This window comes from Antennarius striatus, chromosome 7 (genome assembly GCF_040054535.1).
Source record: "Antennarius striatus isolate MH-2024 chromosome 7, ASM4005453v1, whole genome shotgun sequence".
NCBI classification, from domain to species: Eukaryota; Metazoa; Chordata; class Actinopteri; order Lophiiformes; family Antennariidae; genus Antennarius; species Antennarius striatus.
Genome location: NC_090782.1, coordinates 18,588,252 through 18,612,332, shown reverse-complemented (window position 1 = coordinate 18,612,332; position 24,081 = coordinate 18,588,252). Strand labels below are relative to the sequence as shown.

The 24,081-nt window shown below is 39.8% G+C and overlaps 4 protein-coding genes across 6 annotated transcripts; 2 read left to right on the top strand and 2 right to left on the bottom strand.

Moving 5' to 3' along the window:
- Positions 1-11,892: 11,892 nt before the first annotated feature.
- On the top strand, positions 11,893-13,553 carry nr2c2ap (nuclear receptor 2C2-associated protein). Its single transcript, XM_068319325.1, has 5 exons — positions 11,893-11,958; positions 12,105-12,195; positions 12,677-12,782; positions 12,923-12,991; positions 13,432-13,553. Exons 1-5 carry the CDS (start codon positions 11,921-11,923, stop codon positions 13,551-13,553), a joined length of 426 nt encoding a protein of 141 aa, XP_068175426.1. The 5' UTR covers positions 11,893-11,920.
- Positions 13,053-15,914, bottom strand: rfxank (regulatory factor X-associated ankyrin-containing protein). The gene is made up of 8 exons (XM_068319323.1): positions 15,538-15,914; positions 15,255-15,395; positions 15,110-15,175; positions 14,894-14,994; positions 14,678-14,803; positions 14,474-14,540; positions 14,300-14,380; positions 13,053-14,213 (listed from the first exon to the last, which is right to left on the bottom strand). Exons 1-8 carry the CDS (start codon positions 15,638-15,640, stop codon positions 14,146-14,148), a joined length of 753 nt encoding a protein of 250 aa, XP_068175424.1. The 5' UTR covers positions 15,641-15,914; the 3' UTR covers positions 13,053-14,145.
- A 21-nt stretch (positions 15,915-15,935) lies between these two features.
- Positions 15,936-20,783, top strand: borcs8 (BLOC-1 related complex subunit 8). Of its 3 annotated transcripts, none has more exons than XM_068319328.1 (6): positions 15,936-16,107; positions 16,336-16,448; positions 16,922-16,986; positions 17,074-17,181; positions 18,069-18,133; positions 20,084-20,783. In XM_068319328.1, exons 1-5 carry the CDS (start codon positions 16,071-16,073, stop codon positions 18,121-18,123), a joined length of 378 nt encoding a protein of 125 aa, XP_068175429.1. In that variant the 5' UTR covers positions 15,936-16,070; the 3' UTR covers positions 18,124-18,133; positions 20,084-20,783. The 3 variants fall into 3 exon arrangements, with proteins under 3 accessions (XP_068175429.1, XP_068175427.1, XP_068175428.1); XM_068319326.1 differs by having other exon boundaries at positions 18,042-18,133; XM_068319327.1 differs by lacking the exon at positions 18,069-18,133 and having other exon boundaries at positions 20,084-20,768.
- On the bottom strand, positions 18,143-20,870 carry tmem221 (transmembrane protein 221). The gene is made up of 2 exons (XM_068319324.1): positions 20,683-20,870; positions 18,143-19,443 (listed from the first exon to the last, which is right to left on the bottom strand). Exons 1-2 carry the CDS (start codon positions 20,732-20,734, stop codon positions 18,911-18,913), a joined length of 585 nt encoding a protein of 194 aa, XP_068175425.1. The 5' UTR covers positions 20,735-20,870; the 3' UTR covers positions 18,143-18,910.
- Between the last annotated feature and the right edge of the window lie 3,211 nt (positions 20,871-24,081).

Here is a 24,081-nt window from a genome sequence, read left to right as displayed (position 1 = left end):
AGCACCACAAAGATATAATGGAGAAAGAGAGAGAAATTGCCTCGAAGCCGGTATTGCTCTTTACAACAGATGTACATATTATGCCCCTTTTTCTGCACTGCAAAATATTATTACCTCTGCTATCATCATTGCAGTTTAAAACCTTTTTCCATGCAGTAGCAAGACCACTCAAGTGTTAGTGAGCTGGTTTTAATATTAAAACACACACATAAACTAGCCTCTCTCTGAAAGAAGCTCAGTCACCGGAGAGACGAAACTGAAAATCCAATTTCTCTTTATAACCTTATTCACCAGAAAAGAACATGGAGTCCTGTAATTCCAGATCCATATGAAATGTTCTTTGCCCTACTGTAGATCCTATCCTTCACTGCTTCCTATAGACATGGGGTATACCAACCCATGCCTTCTGTTTTTATTCATATACACACCATCCACATTCTCCATCTGGTAAATGGGCCATGGCCAGCTAATATAGCAGTTTATTTTCATTTTACTGAGTTTGGAACTTATTTCTACAAACACAGAGAAAATCATATTTCACCAGCCGATCTCAGTCCTGCTTGACATTGATGTATTGCTCTGGTCTGGAGCATTCCCATTCACTTCCCAAGTAATCACATTTAGATTTCAGCGCCTACATACAGGAAGAAAAATCTGAAATGTAAACAGACTACGCAAATACAATTATCCAGCTTTGAGAATGTGCCCAGGAGGGGAGAGGAGCTCACATAAGACAATAGTGTGTGAGACAACCCCGGTAATAATGTTGGACTACAATTCTATCGTTCTTGTTAGGCATGAACAAAATACTGTAGATGTGCTCATTTATTGAGCAACAAGCTAGTCTATTACCAAGCAATAACATAAATTTGGTGATAATAAGCCTATATTTACCTGAAGGACTACAGCAAAAAAAATTGTATTGAATGTATTTCATTATAATTGATAGTGTTGTTATTTTGATTCTAAATGATATCAAACAGTCTAGAGGATGATTAAATAAGGAATGAATGATAAGGAACAAAGAACAGCATTGTTGACCAATGAGGGATGTTACAGTTATACGAAAGAATCCTTCAAGAATTCACTAACAATTTTGGAATGAACATAGTTTTGCTATTTTGATTGACTTTTGAAGAATTATGTAACCTATAAAATGTCAGGAAAAATATGCCCACAAGTTCCAGCTAAAAGAAATTATTTTCAAGGACACAGATTCTCCAGCTACAGAAACAAAGTTAAATTGCACATGTAGGTAGACTAAAACCTTCATCACATACATTAAACCATCTAGCAACCATTTTTGAAAAGGAAATGTATAAAAAATGGAAATGTAAAAATCTAATAAATACTTAGAAATTCTTTGAGCACCTCTCGTGCAGCAGCACTTAAAGATGTGGTCTTTGTTTTCTTTAAGAAGTATGAAGTTCCAAAGCATTGAAATATTTCAGCAGCATGTTTGGATTCATTGCAGTGCAAAGAGAGTTGGACTGCAAGCACACACAATGCTGAAAGTAGAAGACAAGCAATACACTTCACTCCCTTAACGTTTCATTTCTGTCACATTGTAGACCACATTTTTCAGGTCCATACACTTTTGATGTCAGCACATATAAATCTAACATCTCCATTTAGAATGCGGACCTTAAAAAAAAAGCCTTAAAACACAAGTTACCACTTAGCAACTGAAAGAGGATCACATCAGATACAACAACTGAGAATCATGCCAGAGCAGTGAATGTTGGTGTGCACACTGTAATACAAGTGCAGTCAGCGGAAGATAGACAGTAGTCTATTTCTGTGGGCTTAAAATCAGCTAAAACACAACGTGGTTACAGCAAACTTGAAATGACTTCCATGTATTATACATTTAAATGTGAATAACTCGCATTGAGTTTTATTGTAAATTGTTATGAATAAGGCCTTTTACAAAAAAGGAATAAAAATATATAATGTGTTTGAGTGTGAGAATAAATATGATTTACTTTTTTACTATATTTTTAAAATTCCTTGTAGATATGGGAGGCAAATAAAAATGTAACTGCATAATTTAAATACATGAGTGAACTGATACTATAAAATGTGTTTCCTGAGTTAGAATGGGCAAAGGACCAAGTAAATTAAGCGGATTTTACACTTCAGGGATTTCAAGCACACCACTATGTTTATGTTGTATTGTATGAAACTCACAACCTGTATTTTGTTCCTCATTAACTTTGAGTGATGACTTTAATTTAATCAGTAACAAAAGTCAGCATCAAAAATACCAGTACCATAAATTTCTCATGCGACATTGCTGAAGAATTACATATTTTATCCAATCAGTAATTAGCATGTCTGCCATCAGCATAGATTACAGCAGTAATCCTCCTCCTCATGGACTGGGACAACCTCAGGATGTGATCCAGTGGGATGGGAGCCCACTCCTCAGTCAGAGCTGCCTGAAGTTGTTGGCGTGTCTGTGGGGGATCTTAGCGCTGTCACACTCACTAACTCATATTTTCAGTGGGGCTTGGCAGTGGGGCTCAAGGTCTTTTTGGCAGGTGTAGGCCTATTATAGGTACTGATGGTCTCTGCCGCTGCAGCCGAGGAGACAGAACCTTGTTAATGTCTGCTTGTTAATGCATATTGCGTGATGGTGAGCATTCACTGTCCCAATAACTTGGCCGGTGGACCAGCCTTCATCCATCAGGCCAAGGGCATTAACCCGGTTACATCGTCTCAGCCGTGGCTTTCTTGCAGATGCCATTTTCTTCCCAATCTGCTTTTAAAGGGGTTGGTTAGTTGAGAGTTGTCATTAGGGATTATGGGATAAAGGCATCAGACTCAAGATGACTCTCAATAATCAGTCAAGCATAACCAAACCTCAGAAGCTAAGAATCACAAAACCTGCCTGACATATAAATACAACCAATGTCAAAATAGTGAAAACTGTTATCTTACATCATGATCAGAAGCCCTTGAGAAATCATTTTCTATAGCAGTTAATTTACTGAATACCAAAGAATATTCCTTTAAGCGTTATCGCAAAGCCCATTTGTGTCTCCATTAAGTGTAAATGAGGTGTGAACTTGTATCATCAAAGATTAAACACTCAGAATAAACTCTCTGTTCTGCTTTTTAATGAGTGACAGCAACAAATTCCAACAAAATAACCTGAACTGTCTTCAAAAATAGGGACACAAAGGCTTTAATGTGACATCTAATAGCCATATTAATGGCCTGCTTTGTGCTTTCCTTTCATTGTTTGGTAATGAGACACATAGCAAATGTTTTACAAGAAGCCATAGCTGATGTAGAAGTTCTGAGTGGTTGCAAATGAGTTCTGGGTGAAGTAATTGGTAATGGAGTGAACAGCACTGCTGCCTGCTTTCTGTTCTGAGTACAGCCTGAGTGTTCTCCCCTTGTTCGCATGAGTTTCCTCCCCACCATCCTCCCACAGTCCATAAACATACAGTATAAGTGAACTGGTGACTCTTCATTGTCACGACTCGAACATGACTGGCGGGAGGAACCCAAAAGCACAACAGGGAAGCAAGCGGGTCAAGTCTCAAAAAGGGTTTAATCGGACAGACAGGGGTCAGGTATCGGGTAATCAGTCTAACAGACAGGAGAATCAGAAAAACGACAGGCAACGGGCAGAATCCAGAAACTAGGAGAGATCATACACAAGAGACAATCCAAAACCAGGCAGACAGATCAGACGAGGGGTTGGCAGCAAACAGAGTCGGGAAAACAGGCAGAGTCAATCATAAAAACAGAACGACAAGCAGGATACTAAAGCTGGAAGGTCAGGGCGAACACTAAACAATCTGGCAGAGAGCTGAGGGCTGAGCCAGATATATGAAGAGTGGAGGCAGATTAGGGAGTGACTGCAGGTGTATGGAGAGCAGGCAGGTGAAGGAAATAAGCTGACTGCAATTGAGGCAGGATTTGAAATGGTATGTTAGAAAAAACAATGACAAATGGAAACTTAATTGTTCGGGGGACATGACACTTTATTCTCCCATAGGTGTTGGTGTGAATGGTTGTTTGTGTTGTTATGTGTTGGCCCTGTGATGAAATGGTATCTTTTCCAAGGTGTTCCCCGCCTCCCGCCTAAAGCGTCACATGGGGCAGGCTCCAGTGATGAAGTGGTTACAGAAGGAAGGATGTGTGTGCCCGGGTTGTCTCCAGGTTCTATGGCTTCCTCCCACCTCCAAAAACATGAGCATGGTCTTGCCAAATTGTTCGTAGATGAGAATGTGACGGTACATGATTGTTTGTCTTTTGTGTGGCCCCCACCCGGCATGTTCCCCTTCTCAATGGATAGATGGATGGATGAAGCAACCAGATGAATAAATCACTCTTTCAAATTCCCACCACTGCAATGTTGCCGTCATGAACAAAAGCCTTGGTGCGTCAACGAGTTTGTTGTGCTACCTGTGCAATACAGTAAATCTCTGATACACAGAATGGCTTGAGATAAACGGGTCTGCTAAGCACTTCTGCTGATTGATAACTCATTTGCCTTTTGACACAGGAGTAAATTATCCTTGACCAGGCCTGTCTGTTTTTACCATCTAGCACTTCTCTGCATCCTCCTTGGTCTGATAACCAATAATGTCACAACAGTTGCTTCTCATCAACTCTATTAGAGACATTCATGCTGAATGGCTGCATTGGGAGAGGCTGTGGGATACCCTTTTAGTTACACAACAGTAACGGACATTGATTAATTCAGCCGCCCGAGTAATGTGCTTTTTGTTTCATCTTTCTATCCACAACGGTTGCGAAGATATTTGGTGGACATACGAACGGACAGACGAACACACAAACACTGACAATCACAATACATCACCGCTTTGAAGCGCGATGTAATTATCCTTCTTTTATGAACATCTAAAAAATGGAAACACTGTCCCCTGCTATCTTTAACACTAAAGGAGGCAGAGAGAGGGAGGTGGTAGGACGAGATAAAAGGGAGTTGTTGAGTGTCTGCTGATGGGCTAACTCAATTTCAAGGCACACAATGGAGCCAGAGGCTGATTTCCAAGAGGCAAATTGTAATTCTGAGCAGTGTGGCACCTGTCTGGTGTGTTTGTCTCCCGCAATGGTCAGTGTACTCATGAGAGAAATGCCAGAATCAAGGGAGAGGACCACATTAAAGTAGGAACTGTGATGGGAGGGATTTGAAAGTGAATCTGTTTCAAATGCGTTTGCAAAGCATTGAAATGAAAATGGGCTGACTTTTATGTCCGCCACTCGAGGCGATTCAGAAGGACACTCGGTTGGTTTTGACCAGACTGGAGTGGGGGAAAGACAGGAGTCGAGTGAATCGACCCAGACAATGATGCTGTTGCCTCGGTGATGAACCAAAGACCCCGATCCCCAGGACTTCTGCTGCCTGTCCTTCTACTCACAAACACAAACACCCCTTCACATCACTGGAGAAGCAAACACCCCCTCACACACACGCTTCCTCCACCTCTATTATTTCTCAATCTTTCAGATTGTGGGTGTACCGTCAGCTGTAGACCTCCACCCTCAATCACCCCGTGCTCCAATTACAAAGCTGTCTGTACAGCTTTGTAAAGTGGCAGCCTGTCTGTGGACAGCTGAACACATCGACATACACAAATACAAATACACAACTTGTTCTGTGTTGGCAAAACAGTGCATCTAGCCCCATCAACAGAGACACAGTCACATGCTCACCCCAACTGCCCCCCATTACAAACAGCAAACACCTATACACAAAAAACCCCAACACATATCACATGCTTCCTGATTCTGTCTGTCACATGGACAACAAAAGGCTACAATGAGAAATAGAGCTCATAATAATTATGCAACTTAAGTGTCAATAACAGATTCATGCTTGAAAAAAAAACCCCTCAATTTGCCTCATTTGACTCTCAAATTTTCTTTCCTTTATTCTAATGTGTCAAATAAATCGAAGCGAAATGACAGAAAAGCACCAGGTTAAAACTTTCAGCACTTCTTAAATCGCCATATGTTACATGATTATTGCAAAGCATATCCACAGTATATATTATGTATGGAATACAGCCTTCAAATCCCAGCCTGAGACATTCATTTAACTTCCTCTACTTTTTAATCATGAAGAATACGGATACTTATATTATATAATCTAACATAGTTTGTAAATATGTTCTTTACATACTACATTCAGCAGATGTAGAACAATGTTAGTATCCATCTGCACTGATTACTTTTGTAAGCTATGCTCTCTCTTGTATAGAGGTAAGAAAGAAATATCATTTAGCAAATGTTTGTTGCAGTTGTGTAAGTTTGATAGGCGTAGGCATTGCCATTACTATTTGGATAGGTTTTCCTTGAGTTAGCATTCTAATTTTGTAATTATGTAAGTTAAGTTACATGAATGTGTGCAGTGGAGAGTTTTGTTGTCTACCAGCAAGAAGGTTCTGGGTTTGCTTCCTGTCTGTGCGGTGTTTGCATTTTCTCCATGTGTCTGCATGGGATTTCTTTGTGTTCTCCGGCTTCCTCCCACCTCCAAAAACATGTAACTGAGGCGAACTGAACTCTTAAGTTGACAGTAGGTGTGAATGTGTGCTTGACTGGATTGTTTCTCTATGTTGCCTGAGGTGAGCTGCATAAACCTGTAACCCGGATTCGAATAAGATGCTGAAGACGAGACAAATACAGGTTGTCTTCAAGAAAATGAATGAATAAAGTTACATGAAGAGGTAACCCTACTGGGATCGAACCCTGCACTGAACCTGACTTCGTTTTTAACGAAACTACGTTTTATTATCTTCAGTAATATTCACAGGGATGAGATGTGGTGGATTAAGATAAGGACATTTTTTCTAGCCTGACTGACTTTTAGAACACCAGTTTTGCATCATTCATGCACACAATTCACATTCATGCAGTGGTGGCAATGCCACTGAATCTCCACATCAGGAGCAGTGACATCAAGCTGCAAAATCAGCCTGAGAGCAGGAAGACACATCCTGGAAGCGACAAAGTGATTGGGGCTTTTTTTTTTTTTTTTTTGTGCTGGAAAAATTGTTCTTCTTTTTTTTTTATTCCGTTGTGAGTTTAGACAGTTTGTATAACAATGACTTTTACTGACCCACAGTTTTCATCTTTCTCCCTCTGACCTCTTCTTCAGACTCAGAATTGCACTTCTGACTGTCTCAACAAAACTGAAAATATGTTTTGGTTCATTCATCCCAGCAAATGAGTGACAATGTTTGTCAGATTGCTGCTGTACCTATTTAATACAGTAATTATGATTTTTTTTTACCTGTGGCTGTTGATATTCTGCAATCAGCTTCTCACAGATTAAAATAATCACTGCAAATCACCAAATTTGCAGTAGTAAAACAAAGTTATACTGTATTATTCTGCTTCATTTGATATGAGCTACCGCTGAGAGAACAGGACTGAGTAGGGTCGGAGAAGTGTTTCTATAATGCTCGGATGCTCGTGTTCACAAGGTGTGTTTCTGGTAATAAAGTGAGATGAAGAGATGAAAGGTGCGGTCATACATACAGGTGGGCAAGCCTGCAGGAACACTGATTATGAACATTTGTTCTCATCTTCATCTGGATATCAAGAATCAGAGGTGTAAAGGTATGTCCACCTATCGTTGAAATTGCAATTTGACAGGCTGGACCATATAAATCATAGAATATATGTTCCAGACACAGATAACTATGCTCTTGTGTCTCTTTACCAGTAGACACCACTAGTGTTCCAATCATTACCGCAGGGCCGGGTTCTTGCTCAAGATATCAGAGGCTGGGCATGCGGTTGCAGCAGTGAATCTGAGAGCTGAGAAGAGTAAGTCAAGCATGTCCTGTGGGCCACCAACCACATCATGACCAAGCAGGGATTCTGTCTGCTGGAGCATGAAGTGGGAGAAGCCACACTTCATGAATCCTACGTATCACAATGCTGCACACAGTGAGGGATGCAAAGCCCCTGGGAGCAAAACAATTGCATTTCTTAAATGCTATGTTGAGCTACACAATATGGTAGGAGCCATACCCCTGCATGACAGCCTACTGACTTTAGGCTGCACTAGAATTATGCAAACTTGTTTTTGCTAACAACTTCAAAATACTTTAAACCAACATTTCTGAATGTTTGCCTGTATTTGACGGCCAGTTTTTATCGTCTGAGTCCACATATGCTGTATATAATCTCCTCATTCTTCAGGGTTGGACACAACTCTTGGGTAACCCATAGCTGCCTTTCCATCCAGTTCACTTTCAGTATCACATTAATTCAAATGTACCTGTCCACCTATATTTACTGGAAGAGCCCGCAACACCAAGAGGAAAGTGAACTCTGTCTGTGTTCACAAACAACAAATCAAATATGCTGCTTTCTCATTGGAAGAGAATGAATTAAAAGTGATTGTGCTTTGAGATGATTGCAGCATAGCATATTGTGCAAATGCTCTGCTTTTCAATGATTTAATTACAGAACCTCACTTTAAACTGGAGCAGAAAATTTCATCATGCAGATGAGCTAGGAGCTTTGCCAGAGAACAGCATTGCAACTCAAGATCCTGCGTTAATTGCTGCAACAGCCGACAGATGTGCCTTACGTTTCTGCCCATTTCCTGATTTATTAAAATTAGTTGGACCCCAAAGAACACCAACTGTTGTCTTCCTAAACTAAGTGATTTACGACCACCAAGCAGCATCATGTCATTCTAATTTCAAACATACTCTACCCAATTATAGGGGAAGCTGTCGGTGGCTTGAGGCAGCTGAGCTTGAGTTAAATCACTAAATACAGCTATCATGAACTTCTAATTTGGCTCAAATTAACAAATGTAATGAGGAAAAATGTAGAAATAGTCAGACTTAAAAAGTTTCATTTGAACTTTCTCCGGCCTCACACACACCTCCAGTGAAGAAACCGGTCATTTTCCCACCATTTGATTCACATAGTTTTGGCTTCCCTGGAGGACTTCTCCTTCAACAAATCAAACTTCAACAGAAAGTTTATGGTGAGCCAGAGCAGTCAGTTTGTTATGTGGATGAAAAGGGGACAGCTTAATGTGCTGCAGAGCCATGTCCCTCCGCTGACAGCAACACAAACATTAATCACCAGACTCACTAAGACAATCTGCACTACTGCCCAGAGCCCATAAACACTGAAATAGAACATAGTTACTCTTTTATCGCCTGTGGCATCTGCTTATTTACCTCTCAATACAGACAATCCACCCATACAATCTTTTCAAATGACACAGGGCAGCAGCTGTTTATCTCATCTCCAATCACACTCTAAATTTTAATAAGTTTTTCAGCAATCCTTCACAGTTGCTACCACCTCCAAAATAGATCTGCTTTTCCAATTAATAGGGCATTTAATGAACTCTAAGTCTCAATTGTTTTGCTCAGTGTTGAATCACAGAAGAGAAGCAAGTGGATTTTTCTTATTTATCTGTGAATAATGAAATAAATGATCAACTGAAAGTACAGCAAAATGATTGATTTTGATTTTATTGATTTTATCAAGTTACACTGCTAACTATTGGCCTGGCATGCATACTTCAGTGTTTTCTGTAGTTTGCATGCCATGTATGAAGTTTTCTGTTTTCTTTATACTGATAGTCTCAACATGTTGTCATTCAATGCTGTCCTGTGAACACAGAATATTTTTAAAATGCAAAGAAAAAACTTTTAATTTTCAGCAAATGCATTATAACTCAACATTATAAAAACCTAAGTTACCATGGCGATATGTAGAGCATAAAAAGTGAGGTGTCACAGTGAGTAATCCTGTCTCTTGGGATATAACCAAGAAATAGAGGTGACAAAAACTCTGAGAATAACAGTTTGAGAATGACTGACAAAGGTTGTTGAAGAAACAGGAGATTTAAATCATATCAGTGAGAGGTGAAAATAATCCTCCAATAAGCTCGGTGAGCAAAAGAGACAAGAAACATGTCTCATTAACAAAGACCATGGGACTGAAATACCTAAAAAGTTTCTTGTCCACAAGACAACAAAAAATGTTTTTGAGAAATTCAGTCCAGAAGGAAATCCCACCTTGGCCAAAATCAAATGGATCGTTTGTCATTTTGTGAAAGTCACACACTTTTCAAGAGTCAGATGAGATATTCAACACCTCTCATAAAAAAGCATGTTTATTTGCAATGTTTATTTGAAACAACAGTACAAAAACTAAATTTTGCCAAACAACTAGCAAAAAAAACAAAATACAGTATGTCATTTTTATAGAGTGATACAGTCTTCAATATGTCCATCGGTCATCCACCCTTCATCAGTTTTATTCTGACGTATATCTCACAAAATTCAAATAATAGGGTAATATAAATTCTATAATAATTATAATATTAACAAACATACAGCTATGACATTTAATAATTTAGATTTTAATTCATTTCTTGGTGTTTCCAAACAAACATGAGTTTTAAGAAGAATATCTCAGATTACACACTCGGGCATCATCCCACCTCATCCATACTGTGTATTACCTACTGTATGTTAGGTAACATTGTGTTTTTCCTTAGTAATGTAATGTTTTGGGTTTTCTGATAAAAGATTTTTTTTTCAGTGAGTCTGAAGGTCGACCTATCCAAAACATTTATCAAACACGGAATGCAGGTTCGTGACTCTAGTCTGGTCAAAGGACTGGAACATATGTACTTTCAAGTGCTTACTGTGCAATTTTGAGATGATTCAGATTGTGCTTTGAAAGGACATGATGTCCCAAACTATGGAGTGAGTACATTATCCACTCAATGACTCAGTGGAGACAAAGCATTCTACGTGGGCTGTACTTACTTTGACATTATTATCAGCCCACATTGTTAAAATAAACATGAAGGCATTATGGAGGTAGCAAACAACCTTTTATGCCCCTCGTGCCAACTCAGCATTCATCACTGACAATCCAACATGGCTATATTGGCCAGTTGAGATCCAAAATGGCTAAAGGCCAGGATCTGAGCACTGGCCAATTATTTTTATGACGCAGTATTTCTAATTAACAACTCTACAAAAGAGCTAATTATATACGTGATGGTCATTCATTCAAATGGAACAGCACAGATGTTACAACAGCTTTGAATTACAGTTTGTCCTCAATCTCAACCACTTGACAACGGTCTGCAAAACACACCGTATGAAGCAGAGATGAATGTGTAAGTGGTAAGGGGATGCTCCACTAAACCTACAATATATCATTTTCTCCCTGCTCCCTGTGCAATTTTCACAATGGCAGGGTTTCATCAGGTTTTATATTTTAGACCTATTGATTATCTGCAGAGAGTGGGCTCAGTGACAAAACCTCAACAGGAGGTCTCCATCTGCAGTAGCCCATCAACCAAACACACACACACACACACACACACAAACACACACACACACACACACAAACAAAGGCTGATTCAGGCAACAAATGAAATTGAACATGTGGTTCGATTGTTTTCTTTTTTTCAATCCAATTTATTGTGAACCTACAAAATCTGTGATTTGAACATTCAGAGCGTTTCTTCTTGTGATTCCACGTGTTTACTTAAAGGATGCCTGCTGATCGATTCACCCTAGAAGGACCCGGAGTCTGAAGTCCTCTCCTCCCAATCGATTCTCATCTCCCTGTCCTTCCTGGAGACATGGGGCTGAAACAAGATGCGAACCTTTCTGGTTACACTTCCGGAAACACAAATTCAAATAAGAGTAGGATTCGCTTCAATGTCTAGAACCATCAGAAATTAATTAGAGCCGTCCACTTCGTAAAATGAATATCGACTTCACCTTCAGAGGGAGCAGAAAGTAAATATTTGGACGACAGGCGATCGCCATCTAGTGGCTGGAAATGAAACTGCGTCAACAATAGTCACTGTCGCAAAACACGTAACGCCAGACCGGATCGCTTTACGGCAGTGTGTTGAAAACATGACATGGCGTCCTCTTTGATTTGCGGGGACGTGCAGAGCAGGTAAAGAACTGTGAACAAACTGCATTTTGATTTCATGCATGGCTGTCATGTTTGAACGACTGCTTCGCTCGCTGTTCTTTACCCGATCGCGTTATTTGACGTAAATGTACACCAGCCTGCAACTTGAATTTCCTGTCTGCTTTCAGGGTGAGTTCAGTTCTGAACAGAGACGTGAAACAGTTCGGAAAGAAGCACATGTTTGACTCCAATGAAGAGACATGCTGGAACTCAGACCAGGTAGAGCTACAGCTGGGTCCTACTGCCATGTCACATATTTATTCTATAATGCTCTTTATAACTGCTACTTTCTCATTTTTCTTCTTGCAATTAAATGCAAGAAAATATATTTTAATGTTATAATGTGTACTGAGACACAAACTGCAGCTTTTAAATGGCACTTAACCCCGTTGTTAAACCAAGATTTCAAAATTATTTCTCCACATATTTGTTTTAATGATTCTGTTTCTTTGCCTTTGCAATTTCATCCTTTATGTTGCAGCTCTAAGAAGCTAATGTTTTTTTATATTGAATTGTTACAGAGAAGCATACTCTAACAGTACAGTTAAAATTACACTGTTTTAGCATGCAGTTTTTGAGTCACCTATATTTTAATAATTTACTCCTGTGTAGTGTGGAAATAGAACACCAGTCAAACATTTCCAACTGGCACGTTCATGTCAATCTGTTGACACTGATGTGGCATTAATATTTCTGACAGGGTGAGCATCAATGGGTGATTCTAGAGTTCCCCCAGTCTGTCAAGATATCAGAGTTAAAAGTCCAGTTCCAGGGAGGCTTCTCAGCAAAAACGTGCAGACTAGAAGGTAAAACCTGAGACATTTCCCAAAGATAAACCACCCGACATGGGTTTGTAATGTTTATTCACCATCTTCTCATTTAATGTGTCCTATTGCAGTTGTTAGGTCTGACAAGATAAATAATCTACTGCTTGTGTTTTCTGCAGGTTTCTCAAAACATGGAGATTTTACTGAGATCGCCCGTTTTTACCCAGAAGATGACAACTCTCCTCAGATATCCTTCAGTTTTACTATTCAGCAACTGATAAAGGATTTGTGCCAATAGGGTAGCTAAAAATATATTTTTCAACACATTGTTTACTAGAAACAGTGAGGTAGCTGTAAAAGCTACATTAAATCATTTATTTAATGGCTGTTATTCTTTGAACATACTGTAGATTGAATAGATTGTGTATTAATGTTTAGTGAACAAGACTCAGACTTACAAGCAAAATTGTGTTTAAGAAAATTTTAATATGAAAAAGAAATGAATGTTCAGTAATTTGAACATACATTACAATCACTATGTTGCAGCTTGAACTACACCTGTCACTAAAGGAACTCAAGTGTTTCCTGTAAGCAATCTAGATGGTTCATAATAAGTATCAGAAAATATTTTCCTAGACATGTTTTTCAATAGAACCATGCTTATCTTGTTCTTGACTCCACACCCACAGCTTTCCCATACAGGAGGCTCCTGTGGCCGACAAAGTAAAAATATTTTTTGAGAATAGCGCTGACTTTTTTGGGAGAATTATTATTTATTCCTTAGATGTCCTGGGAGATAAAGCCTCATGACCTATTTTTTTTATTCTCTCATGAGAGAGGAAATGACCCTGAGTAAAGTATAGGATGTAGGATGGTGTGGTGGCACTTGGGAAACATGTCATCTGTGCTGCCACCTCATGAGCTGATGTGAATTTGGCCTTTTTTGGTATGGAGACATTCAGGGATCAGTCATCTCAACTTGGGTTATCTGCAAAACTACATTTTTTATTGCATGAAGTCAGATTTTGAGTTTTAATTGCAGATTCAATGAACTTCTTGTCAGTATATTCTTTTTTTTTTTTAAATCTTGTGCCTTTCAGTTCAAGCATCATTCCAGATGAAGATGGTATAAAAATACATTCTTATTCAAACTTATTTTTTCCTGCCTTTCAGCTAAGCAAGATTAACAAAATAATTCCACTGCACAACAGCTGTATCTTGGTCCTTCTTTGTACAGAGGTTCTCTGTAAGACAAGTGGAATAAAAAAGTTCGAGAATAACTCTGTGTAAACGTCTCTGCATAAGTACTGGTTTGTCATAGTGACACTGCATCCCCATCACAGTGGTGATGGATGGCTGTAGATCCCAGATCTGCACTGTCACACTGCATTCTTCCATTTTGTCATTTTAACTGGTGTTGTTTTGGTGGCTTGTAGAGTTTCACAATATGGTCCTCCAACACTTTCTGAACTACGAAACAAAAGAAAAGTGCTTATTAAACAAAACACAATTTACATCTTTTCCTCCACAGACATCACACGTAAGACAATACATACTCTTTTTGTGTCCAAGAGCAACAGCCAGTGCCATTGGACTGTATCCAGTGTCAGACTCTATGGTCATGTCTGCCCCTTTGGCTGCAACAGAGTACATTCAGGACAATGAATAAAGCATTCAACAAGAATTCACAAGATTTTATCACGATTTCAAGTTATAGAAATGCAATGTACCTAAGAGTGCCTGTACTGATTTGATGTGGTTCCCCCTTACAGCATAAAGAAGAGGTGTCCCACCATTCTGACATTAAAATATGAAGTACACATCAAGGAAAAGTGGTTATAATTCACATTTCAATGTTTAACACTTGTGTATCTGAGTGCTGCCTTGCATAGATTTGTAATGGAATGTTGGACATAGAGGAAGTCATCATGTACCCAGTCATAACTGTTGACGTCTACGCCGTGTTTGAGAAGAGACTCAACAATGTCCACATAACCACCCGAACTGGCCAATGTCAATGCGCTCTCCCGCTCCCGTGCCACTGTTTTGGGGTCTGCACCCTAAAATGGGAATATCACAACAACATTATGATGGTGCATCTGGTTTCAATAACACATGCATGTCTGTCCAGACAGTCTTAATGTTTTTACCTTCTCCAAGAGAAAATCAACCACTGCTTTCTCTCCAAATGCTGCTGCCCACATTAAAGGCGTGAAGCCCCGATCGTCCTGTTTGCTGAGCAGTGAACTGTCTACAAAATAAAACAGTGACATCCCAGCAGCAGGAAGTTTCTGATATGAGGTTTGGGAAGGTTTGCATTGGGGTTCACTGTTTGGTGACCTTATTCCAACATCCAGATCACTCACCTTTACTCAGATGTGCAGCCAGTTGTGAAACCTCACCTTGGGCTGCCAGCTGGTGTATAGACAGAGCTGATGGAGATGAAATATTAATGGCGTCATAACAGTAAATGTTGGCTCTTGTCATCAGAGCATCTTTGCTGTTACTTACAGTCCAAGGTTGCAGGGCGGACTGAGACCTCGTTCCCACGCTGCTTGTTGGTCAGAGTGGCGGAGTGAGTGGACAGACCCTCCCTGTCCTCTTCCATGCTCTCTAGAGGTACGGACCCAACCAGATGATCCGCAGCTCTGTCTGTGGAAGCAAGATCACTGTTAAAATTATTGCTTTAGGGATTCAAACATCACACAGAGAAGCGTAGAAAATGTCAAGGATGCAATCATGCTGAGGAAGCTTTCGTTATAAGACAAAAAAAAAATAAAAAAAAGACGGGTACCATTTGACCTCTTGGTTCTGGACACTGAACGGCAAATAGTATTTCGGCCATCTGCAACCTTTTTATCACCTCCTGCTTTAACGATTACTCCAATACGAGACATCGGCTTCTAAATAATAAGTATTGACGCCAGAACAAAGCAGCCAAACTAATTTTAAAGAAAATTGCACGGTTCACGCTTCACATCCAGTGTCAGTCAACTTCCTTTTGGTAAAACTGAAAGTAAATTATGTCCAATTACGCCACGAATCTTCGTGCTCATCGAAGTTTCCCGAGATACACGAAACCCTAACCCTTAGCAGTTCAATTCGTTGATCATTTTAAACAAGAGAAATGAAGACTCCGTATCTTCAAGCCTCGTCACGTCATGCAGTTTTTTTGAGATACAAGAAGGAAGAACTCATCTTCGGTGGTCGGTGTTTCTTTCCGGAACATTATAGTGTGGCACACAACAACAAAAACACGGAAGAAACCAAAATCGGCGGACATAGTCGCTACACCGCTGTGTTTTGCTTCTAACGGATTAATCAGTCATGGATGACCAGGAGATGCAGTTAAAAGTCAGACGAGGTGAATATTAGTTTAATAAATAAATATGTGGGTTACGTCACCGTTGCTCGCAACGCTGTTGTAGATCTAGAAACTCACCGTGAAGCCATTGCTATGCTGGTGTTCCGTTTCCGTCGGAATTTGCCCTTGTATCCTGCTATGAGATGCTCCCTCTGTTTGTTTGGGGGTTGTTTTTTAAATGTTTTTCTATTAATTGTAAGCTTTGTCTGCTCTTTTGATTCTTTTTAGTGACTGATAAATTCACAGAGAGCATGTACGTCCTGGCAAACGAGCCGTCAGTGGCTCTCTACAGACTGCAGGAACATGTCAGAAGGTCTCTGCCTGAACTTGTGCAGCACAAGGTAATTTACCTAAACGTAAAGCAGGTTGGACTTTAAATGAAAATGTCTAATAACCTTAGACATAAGATATTTATTTAGTAACTAGCAATTTTCTCAGGTGGCCAATATTTCCTTGCCATTCCTTTTAACCTAATCATCTGCATAGATCGATTAAACCTTAGGCATACCAATAAATAAATAACGTTCCTTAATTATAATTCAGTCGTTAATTTTATTCGTGGGATTTTCTTGCTTTTTTTTTTTTTTAGCACCGCCAAATTAGTGGTTCTAATTTTTGAAGGATAGTTGCATTCGCAGTGTTGTGCTTTTTCTCATTGTCCTGTTATCTTCCACTTTCTCAGTACAAGGAAAGCAACCACGGAGATTAGGTTCTTCTGTATTCTTGAAACTTGATACCTGAAACGCAGTTTCTGGTACAATACATTTAAACACATGTCCTGAACGTTTAATATATTACTTTGTTTTTCATACAGACAGATATGCAAAGCTGGGAAGAGCAGAGTCAAGGATCAATATACACTGTAGAGTATGCATGCAGGTGAGAAGAAGCAGTATATTTGCAGAATATCCCACTACCAAGACCGTTAAAACTAAAAAATATCAAATGATCTTCTCGGGTTTTCAGTGCTGTGAAGAGCATGACGAATAGCAGTGTGTATTTCAAAAACATTGACGGCCTCCTCCGTCAAGCCATCAACATGAAAGAACAGATCAGCATCTCTCAAGGACGCAGGTATGTGGCAGCAGCAAGATCAGACCACGTCACACTAATATTCAAGTCATGTCATAGTACATGAAATCATCTGTTTAATTTATTTTGGCTTTAATAGTGTTATTATTCATCGGCTCATGTGAGAACACTATCACTGTTCTGTGCTTCGTGTTCCTTTGCTTTCGTTTTTTTTTTTTTTCAAAAAACATTTGAAAAACAATTTATCAATCTAAAAAGTTAAGTGTTAGAGACTGATGGTTAACATGACACATGTATGATGCTTGGTTGTACGAGTATCAGCCATCTACATTGTTTAATAGAGCTGACTTTATCTTAATATAATGCCAAGAATCTCTGTGTGTCTGACTGTAATTTGCCTTTCGTGAGAAACGCTCATCTGATCTACTTTAAAATTGGCATTTGAGTCACAGGGGGCCCAAAGAAGAGAATTTTCTACTTTGGTGCAATTTGGATATGCAATACACTCAATATTAATTAATTTCATCACTCTGAATAAAAGTTAATGAAGTAATTGGTAATGACTACAGCGCCCCATTAAAACATGATTTATCTGGAGAACAAGCTGCTGCTAAAAATCCCTGCCCTCAATCATATTAAGAGCGGGAGTGTTCTAGACAGAGACAAAACGAGGTGGTGCTCTGTTAGCACTGCAAACTGGACGTGACTAATTAGAGTCGCACAACTGCACTTAATTCACTTAAATGAGAAAATGGTTTAAACTGTTGTTACAGTATGTAAATTACTTCAGGTCATCAGGTCTGTTAGAAGGTGGTTGTAGTTGGTGGGAGCTTCATGTTTTCTGCTTCACTCTTCTATGGTTTTTTGTTGTTGTTTTGTTTCTCATTGACACCTGCATGAAGCTTATCTGATGTGAACCCCCCTCCCAGTCCCCCTGTTACCGCTCCACATGCCCCTGCCACTTGCTCTTTACCTCTGGATTGAGGTGTCAAAGGTTAGTAGTTCCTCCAGACATGATATAATGAGGCCTCTGTTTGCCATTAGAGAATGTATTTCAGAAATGATTCAGAAGAAAATACTTCCGACATAGAACGCTGGGGTGTGAGTTGATCAAACATGCAGGAATGTCCGCACACTGACTACTTACAGGACTACTTTTATTTGTGAAAATTCTCATACGAGATCTTCATCAGGCATTAACATTAACATTGCACAGGAGGTGAGCTGGCACGTCTCCACTGCCAGTTCACAGTCCATCCTTTTTGTCCACATGGTCCTTAAACTGACCACCCTCCAGTCCCCGGCCCAAGACCTAGTGGACTAAGCTAAAGCCACTTCAGAAAAAATTGCAATCTGCATTTAAACTATACATCTAAAGGTAGCAGGTTTTGTGAACATTTTAATTTTGGCTTTGACAACATCTGATTTTCAAACCAGAGTTTGTTTTCTCAAACTAATTTATTTGAATTCACAGGAAATCATTTTGACCAACAAAATAACAAAAAGCATTCACAAATTATGCACAAATATTTGGCAGTGAGTCACCATGTACGACAGAACAAAGTATTTACATTATTACAGTGAAAGCATAACTCTTACAGATTGGTGTTTGGGCAACATTGGTGTGTTGTAATAAGTTTTAAATCAAGTTTGTTCTCACAAATCATCACAAATTATGCAAAAGTTGTCCTAAATAGGTTTTGAGTAAGATGATAGTTGTGTTAGCTTGCCGCTAACTGGTGTCTTTAACCCCAAGTCCAGCTCCTTCATGTCACACAAGAGTAGAGTCCCTTGTGGAAATCCCTGACTTGCGCGCAAGAACACTCCTCATCTCATTGTTGACCCCATTCCAGGGTTTAGCCTGGGCCTGCAATAAACCAGATTCAGTAGACAGGGTCCTGTGCATTCGGGGACAACTACCACCACTACTGTAGCCATCTTTATCACTAACGTGGGCAAGGGATGCTCCAGGTGGAGAGTACTGCTCCTTTTCTTGTTGTCTCGGGTTGTTACAGTGAGGATAGGAGCTCGGATGCTGGAGGTGAGACTGACTTCGGTGCATTCTTGGTTTGTCCACGCCAATTTTAAGCTCGCAGGGTCGAGAAGCAAGCATGCTGCTCCTCCCGTGGTCATTCTGGTAGATGGTATCGATGTGGTCACCATGATAGTACTTGGAACTATGCGAGGCTTTGACCAGAGAGTGGATCACAACAACCAATAGGATTAAGATCCCAGAAGAGAGAACACAAGCGCTTGCAATGCCTGTCTCCACCTCAAATATGAGGAGCATAAAGATGGACATAGCTGTGAAAAGAGAGAAACAAAGACTTCATGCACACACAAACTTTGACCACTTCATCATTTGTTTTTGTGTTATTTATCTGTAATGGTCCAACTAACTTCAGGATTGTGTGTTGTTTTGCTGCTTTGGTCAATTTTTGATTATTTTATATACTTTTCATTCTATGTTTTCCACATCCCAGCAATTTCTTTTACATTTTTTAAAAATATCTTATAAAGACCAGCGGCATTGACTCAGTGGTAGAGCGCGCAGTAGAGCGGGACGTCCAATGTTCAGAAATCGGCGGTTCAAATCCCGCTCCCACCCAAAAAAAACACCTGACGGTGAGCTGACAGTGGGAGGTGTCTGACAGATTGGGGTGTCTGACACCTCCCACTGTCAGCTCACCTCCAGAGCACTGCCGAGGCGCCCTTGACCAAGGCCCCTTACAAGTTGCTCATTTGGGGCGCACCACGAAGGAGCTGCCTGCCACTCTACCTCCTCTGTATGCGTACAGGCGCCCTGTGTGTGTTTGTTTGTTCAGGGCCTGTACATACTAACATATGCATGTGATTTGATTGGACTAACTAGAGTGCTCTTAATTTCCCTTTGGGGATTACTAAAGTATATTAAATTAAATTAATTTTCACTGTTTATCTCCAGGAAAAAAATTATGGAACCAGGGACACCAAAAGAAGGAGGAGAGAGACACAATTCTGGGATGTGACGTGAGGTCCTGTGCTGGTGGCGTTTGCGATCTCATGGTCTACTACATCTTGATTATGACTGAAGTGAGGTCATGAGGGGGATACGTTTTCCTCACATTGGAGTGACGGCCTCCAGTGACCCCCACGGTACAAGCCACTCAGTGGAACAGCACACCAGATCGCTGCCAGGTTCACCATTAAAAACACTTAAGTCATGGAAGCTGGTCAAAGAATGCATTGTTCTGTTGGACTCGCTGCAGATTGGAGAGAGAGCCAGTTTGGCTTCGGTTCTCGAAAATCCACTGCGTTTCGTTTTGAACACTAGTTTTAACATTCCTGAGGTTTTGTTTTTTTAGCAGGCAGTAAAAATTATGCTTCATGCAAATTCCAAGATCCTAATGTACAAGGGAGACAGCAGTTGTCAACAACAGGTGCACAGCTCTAACCTACATTTCAGGATTAAATATCAGTGTAATCGACTGGGCAACATGTTTTATTAGGAGTAAATCCTGTATCCTACAAAATAAGAATCTTATTTGTCGCTTTTCTTCTTACCTGCCAGGTAGACAGAAACTCCAAGGCAGAATAGTCCGATAGCCAGTGTCATGCCAGTTTATACATTAACACTACTAATGTAACTTTCTGGTCAGTAATTAAATGAAAACATAAGCACGGTGTCTGTGTTGTCTTTAATTTCAGGGGGGGGGGGGTTTCTATCCAGATTAAGATATTCAAGGTGCTCTTTTTTTATTCCCCATCTGATAAATTTATATATTGTCACTGTCAGTCCTAAAATATTTCATAGGTGACTATTAGGGTGCACCAGTTTATTTTGTAATGTTGAATATAATTCTCTTTTTCCCTCTACAAACAGGGAAGTGTGGGGCGAGCTGTTTGATTTGTAAAGCGATGTGGGAAAGGGCCAGCTCCAGGCTGTGTGAGGGTTGCATAATGAGAGGAAGGCCATTGTTTCGGTGGGATTCACAAGAGCCGAGAGGCGGGGGTCATCCAACAACATAGCAGTGCGGGCCTCTGCCCTCTGACACATGAGGAATGCACTTTTGTGCTTCTGAAATGATGTTGTGTTTTAATGAATCTTGAAATTAGTTGTCAAGGACAAAAAAAAAAGTTTGTGTTGCCTCAGGCTGAATTAAATGTTAATTTTTAACTCACAGCAACAGTGTTGTGGGAAATATCACACACACTGCCATAGTTCAGTAACGGTAATTACTTTATATCTTTTTGAATGGTAATAAATCTGCATTGTTATTGAGGTTGTATTTCATGGTGGTGTTTACTCATGTCTGGTATTAAAGTTTGTCACTCCTTTTGTCACTTATAAATATAAGCAAAATGCACCTAAAATTGCATGATATCATTAATTAGACGGCGTTGAATTGCATTACTTTACACAGGGATCTTTATTTGGCTGGTGGAAAATGACAACATAATGGTGACACATAGTGTAACAGTAAGACCGGTACACCTGAGTGAGTTGTGCAAAGGTGGGTTTAGCTCCTAACTTTTTATTTGTTTAAAAAAAAAAATCTAATTAACATACCTAATCAAAATTAACTGCATCGCATGCGGGACAAATACCTCTCAGTATCCTGATCTCCTCTGCAGACTTCTGTTGAGAAATAGCTGTGAAGGAGACAAACCACCGCAGAGCTGAGATGGAGGGTCAGGGACAGGGCCGACAGCACCGTGGAGACCGGCAGCAGGACGGCCCAGACGGGAGCGGGGACGACCGAGGAGGCGGAGGAGGGAGACTCCTTCGCAGCCGCCCGTTGAGACTGAAGCTGGAAAATCAAAATGACCGATAAAACGGACATGATGGCCGATAAAATCCCGAGTAGAGACAACACTATAAGAGACCGCTGGCTGTATTTGAGTGACATTTTTTTAAAATCCAAAATTCCAGATTTCTCCAGAGAACAGCTCGACTCTCCCGGTCTGACTGTCAGTAAAGACCCTAAACTCCCGTGAAGTACGCAGGCATTGCTGTGTCAATGAAATGTTCCCTTCCAACATAGATTTTTTTGCTGTTGTTCTCCTGTGGTGATGGAGGGCGCCGCTGGCCGGTCTGGGCATGTGATGTGTTTTAAATCCCCAGATTATAAACTTCTCGACAACAACGGACTTTAACTCCGGGACACTCGGAAACAAAGCCCCGACGCGCTCCTGAGAGAGGCAGCGCTCACCAACTAGACACGGAACATCCTGGCAGCCCAAAATACAGAAAACATTGTAATCCCCACCAGCAGTTGATATCACAGGCTCTTAAATAAAACCTTTTATTATTATTATTATTATTTGTGCATCGCATGGGACTTCTGCAACGGAAAAAACACCCGAAATAAATCTTATAAAGTATCTCCTTATGCCAATATGCAATTAGATTAGCCCACTTCTCAGACTTAGTCTGATAGCCTGTCATCACAAAGTGATTAAAAGATTACAGTGACTCTTTTAGCCGGCTATTTGAATAATGTCTATCACGAAAAGAAGAAACAAAAGACTGTTCAATGAAGTTTTTAAAGTGTCTCTGAATAAACTAGAATTCAAATGAGTGTGTGTTCAAGTTAGATGGTTCCTCCAGTCACATTAAATCAGTATTAAAATGTACATTCAAATGGTTAATTAGTAATACCGTGATTAAATGATTGGTATTTTTATATTTAATGGGCTATCTGATTATGTTTACCACTACACAAAAATAATAACCGATATTTCATTACATGGAAGAGCTGAAAAAATGACCTGTCCCTTAAGTCCTGAAGATGGCCTTGTGTGCGAGAACATGGCAGGTTGTACATGTCACTACATACATTACATCTAACTTTGAAGGAATCACCTTTGCTCCTCCTTGTAGGGCAGCTCTTTTATTCTAAGTCTCTGAATCTAATCAATTTTTCACTAGTTGCCTTGGAAACATAAGCGGTTTTCATACGAAACACCTCTTTTCATGCATGTATTTATTTCTCAGTCACCTAAACTGTCACGTATTCTTCAATGCGCGCTGAAGCCCTTTAATAAAATCAGCTTCTATCATACTAAGATATCTGGATTTACAGTAGATCCCAGCAAGTGCACAACTTGCGCAAAGTGGGCGGGGTCTGCACATCACGCGGTGTTTTGTTGAGATACCTGCGTGTTCTAACAGGAAGTGAATGTCCGTCTAAATGTAAGATATGACATGTTCCTGTTCCTACTGACAATTTACCGACTTTTATGTGGCACAAAGCATTAATATTTTCTACTTTGTAGCTTTGTTTCTTTTTAAACTCTCCTGTATAAACTGCCTCTTATTCCGATTGGGGTTTTTTTTTTCTATTTGGCCTATTTAAATTTTTATTTACAGTTTGTTTTATTTTGAAGGATTCAAGCAGTCGTCAAAGATGCTGTACTAATACACCTTCAGCATTACTTAGTGTATGCATTCGGAGTGGTATACGCTCATTAATTGAAGGCAATAAATAAATAAATAAATAAATAAAGCAATAAAATTTCATTTATCATTTACAGTCCATTTGTTAACCCTGTCTGGGTTAATGTGTTCCTTAAAAAAATCCCACTGAGAATTTAGTGCTCGGTTATTTTGTTTTGTTCTGGGGTTGTTGTTTTGTTTTGTTTTTGGTGGGGGTGGGCAAAGGTATAGAGGTGTAGCTTTGATTTCTGATTCTGTTGAGATGTAGATAAGTGTACTGTATGGAATAGAACACAGTGTAGATCACACATGCATACTGAGCACAGAGAGGAATAATACGATTTCCACCTAGGGATTAATAAAGTATCTATCTATCTATCTATCTATCTATCTATCTATCTATCTATCTATCTATCTATCTATCTATCTATCTATCTATCTATCTATCTATCTATCTATCTATCTATCTATCTATCTATCTATCTATCTATCTATCTATCTATCTAGCTGCAAGTGATTCACTC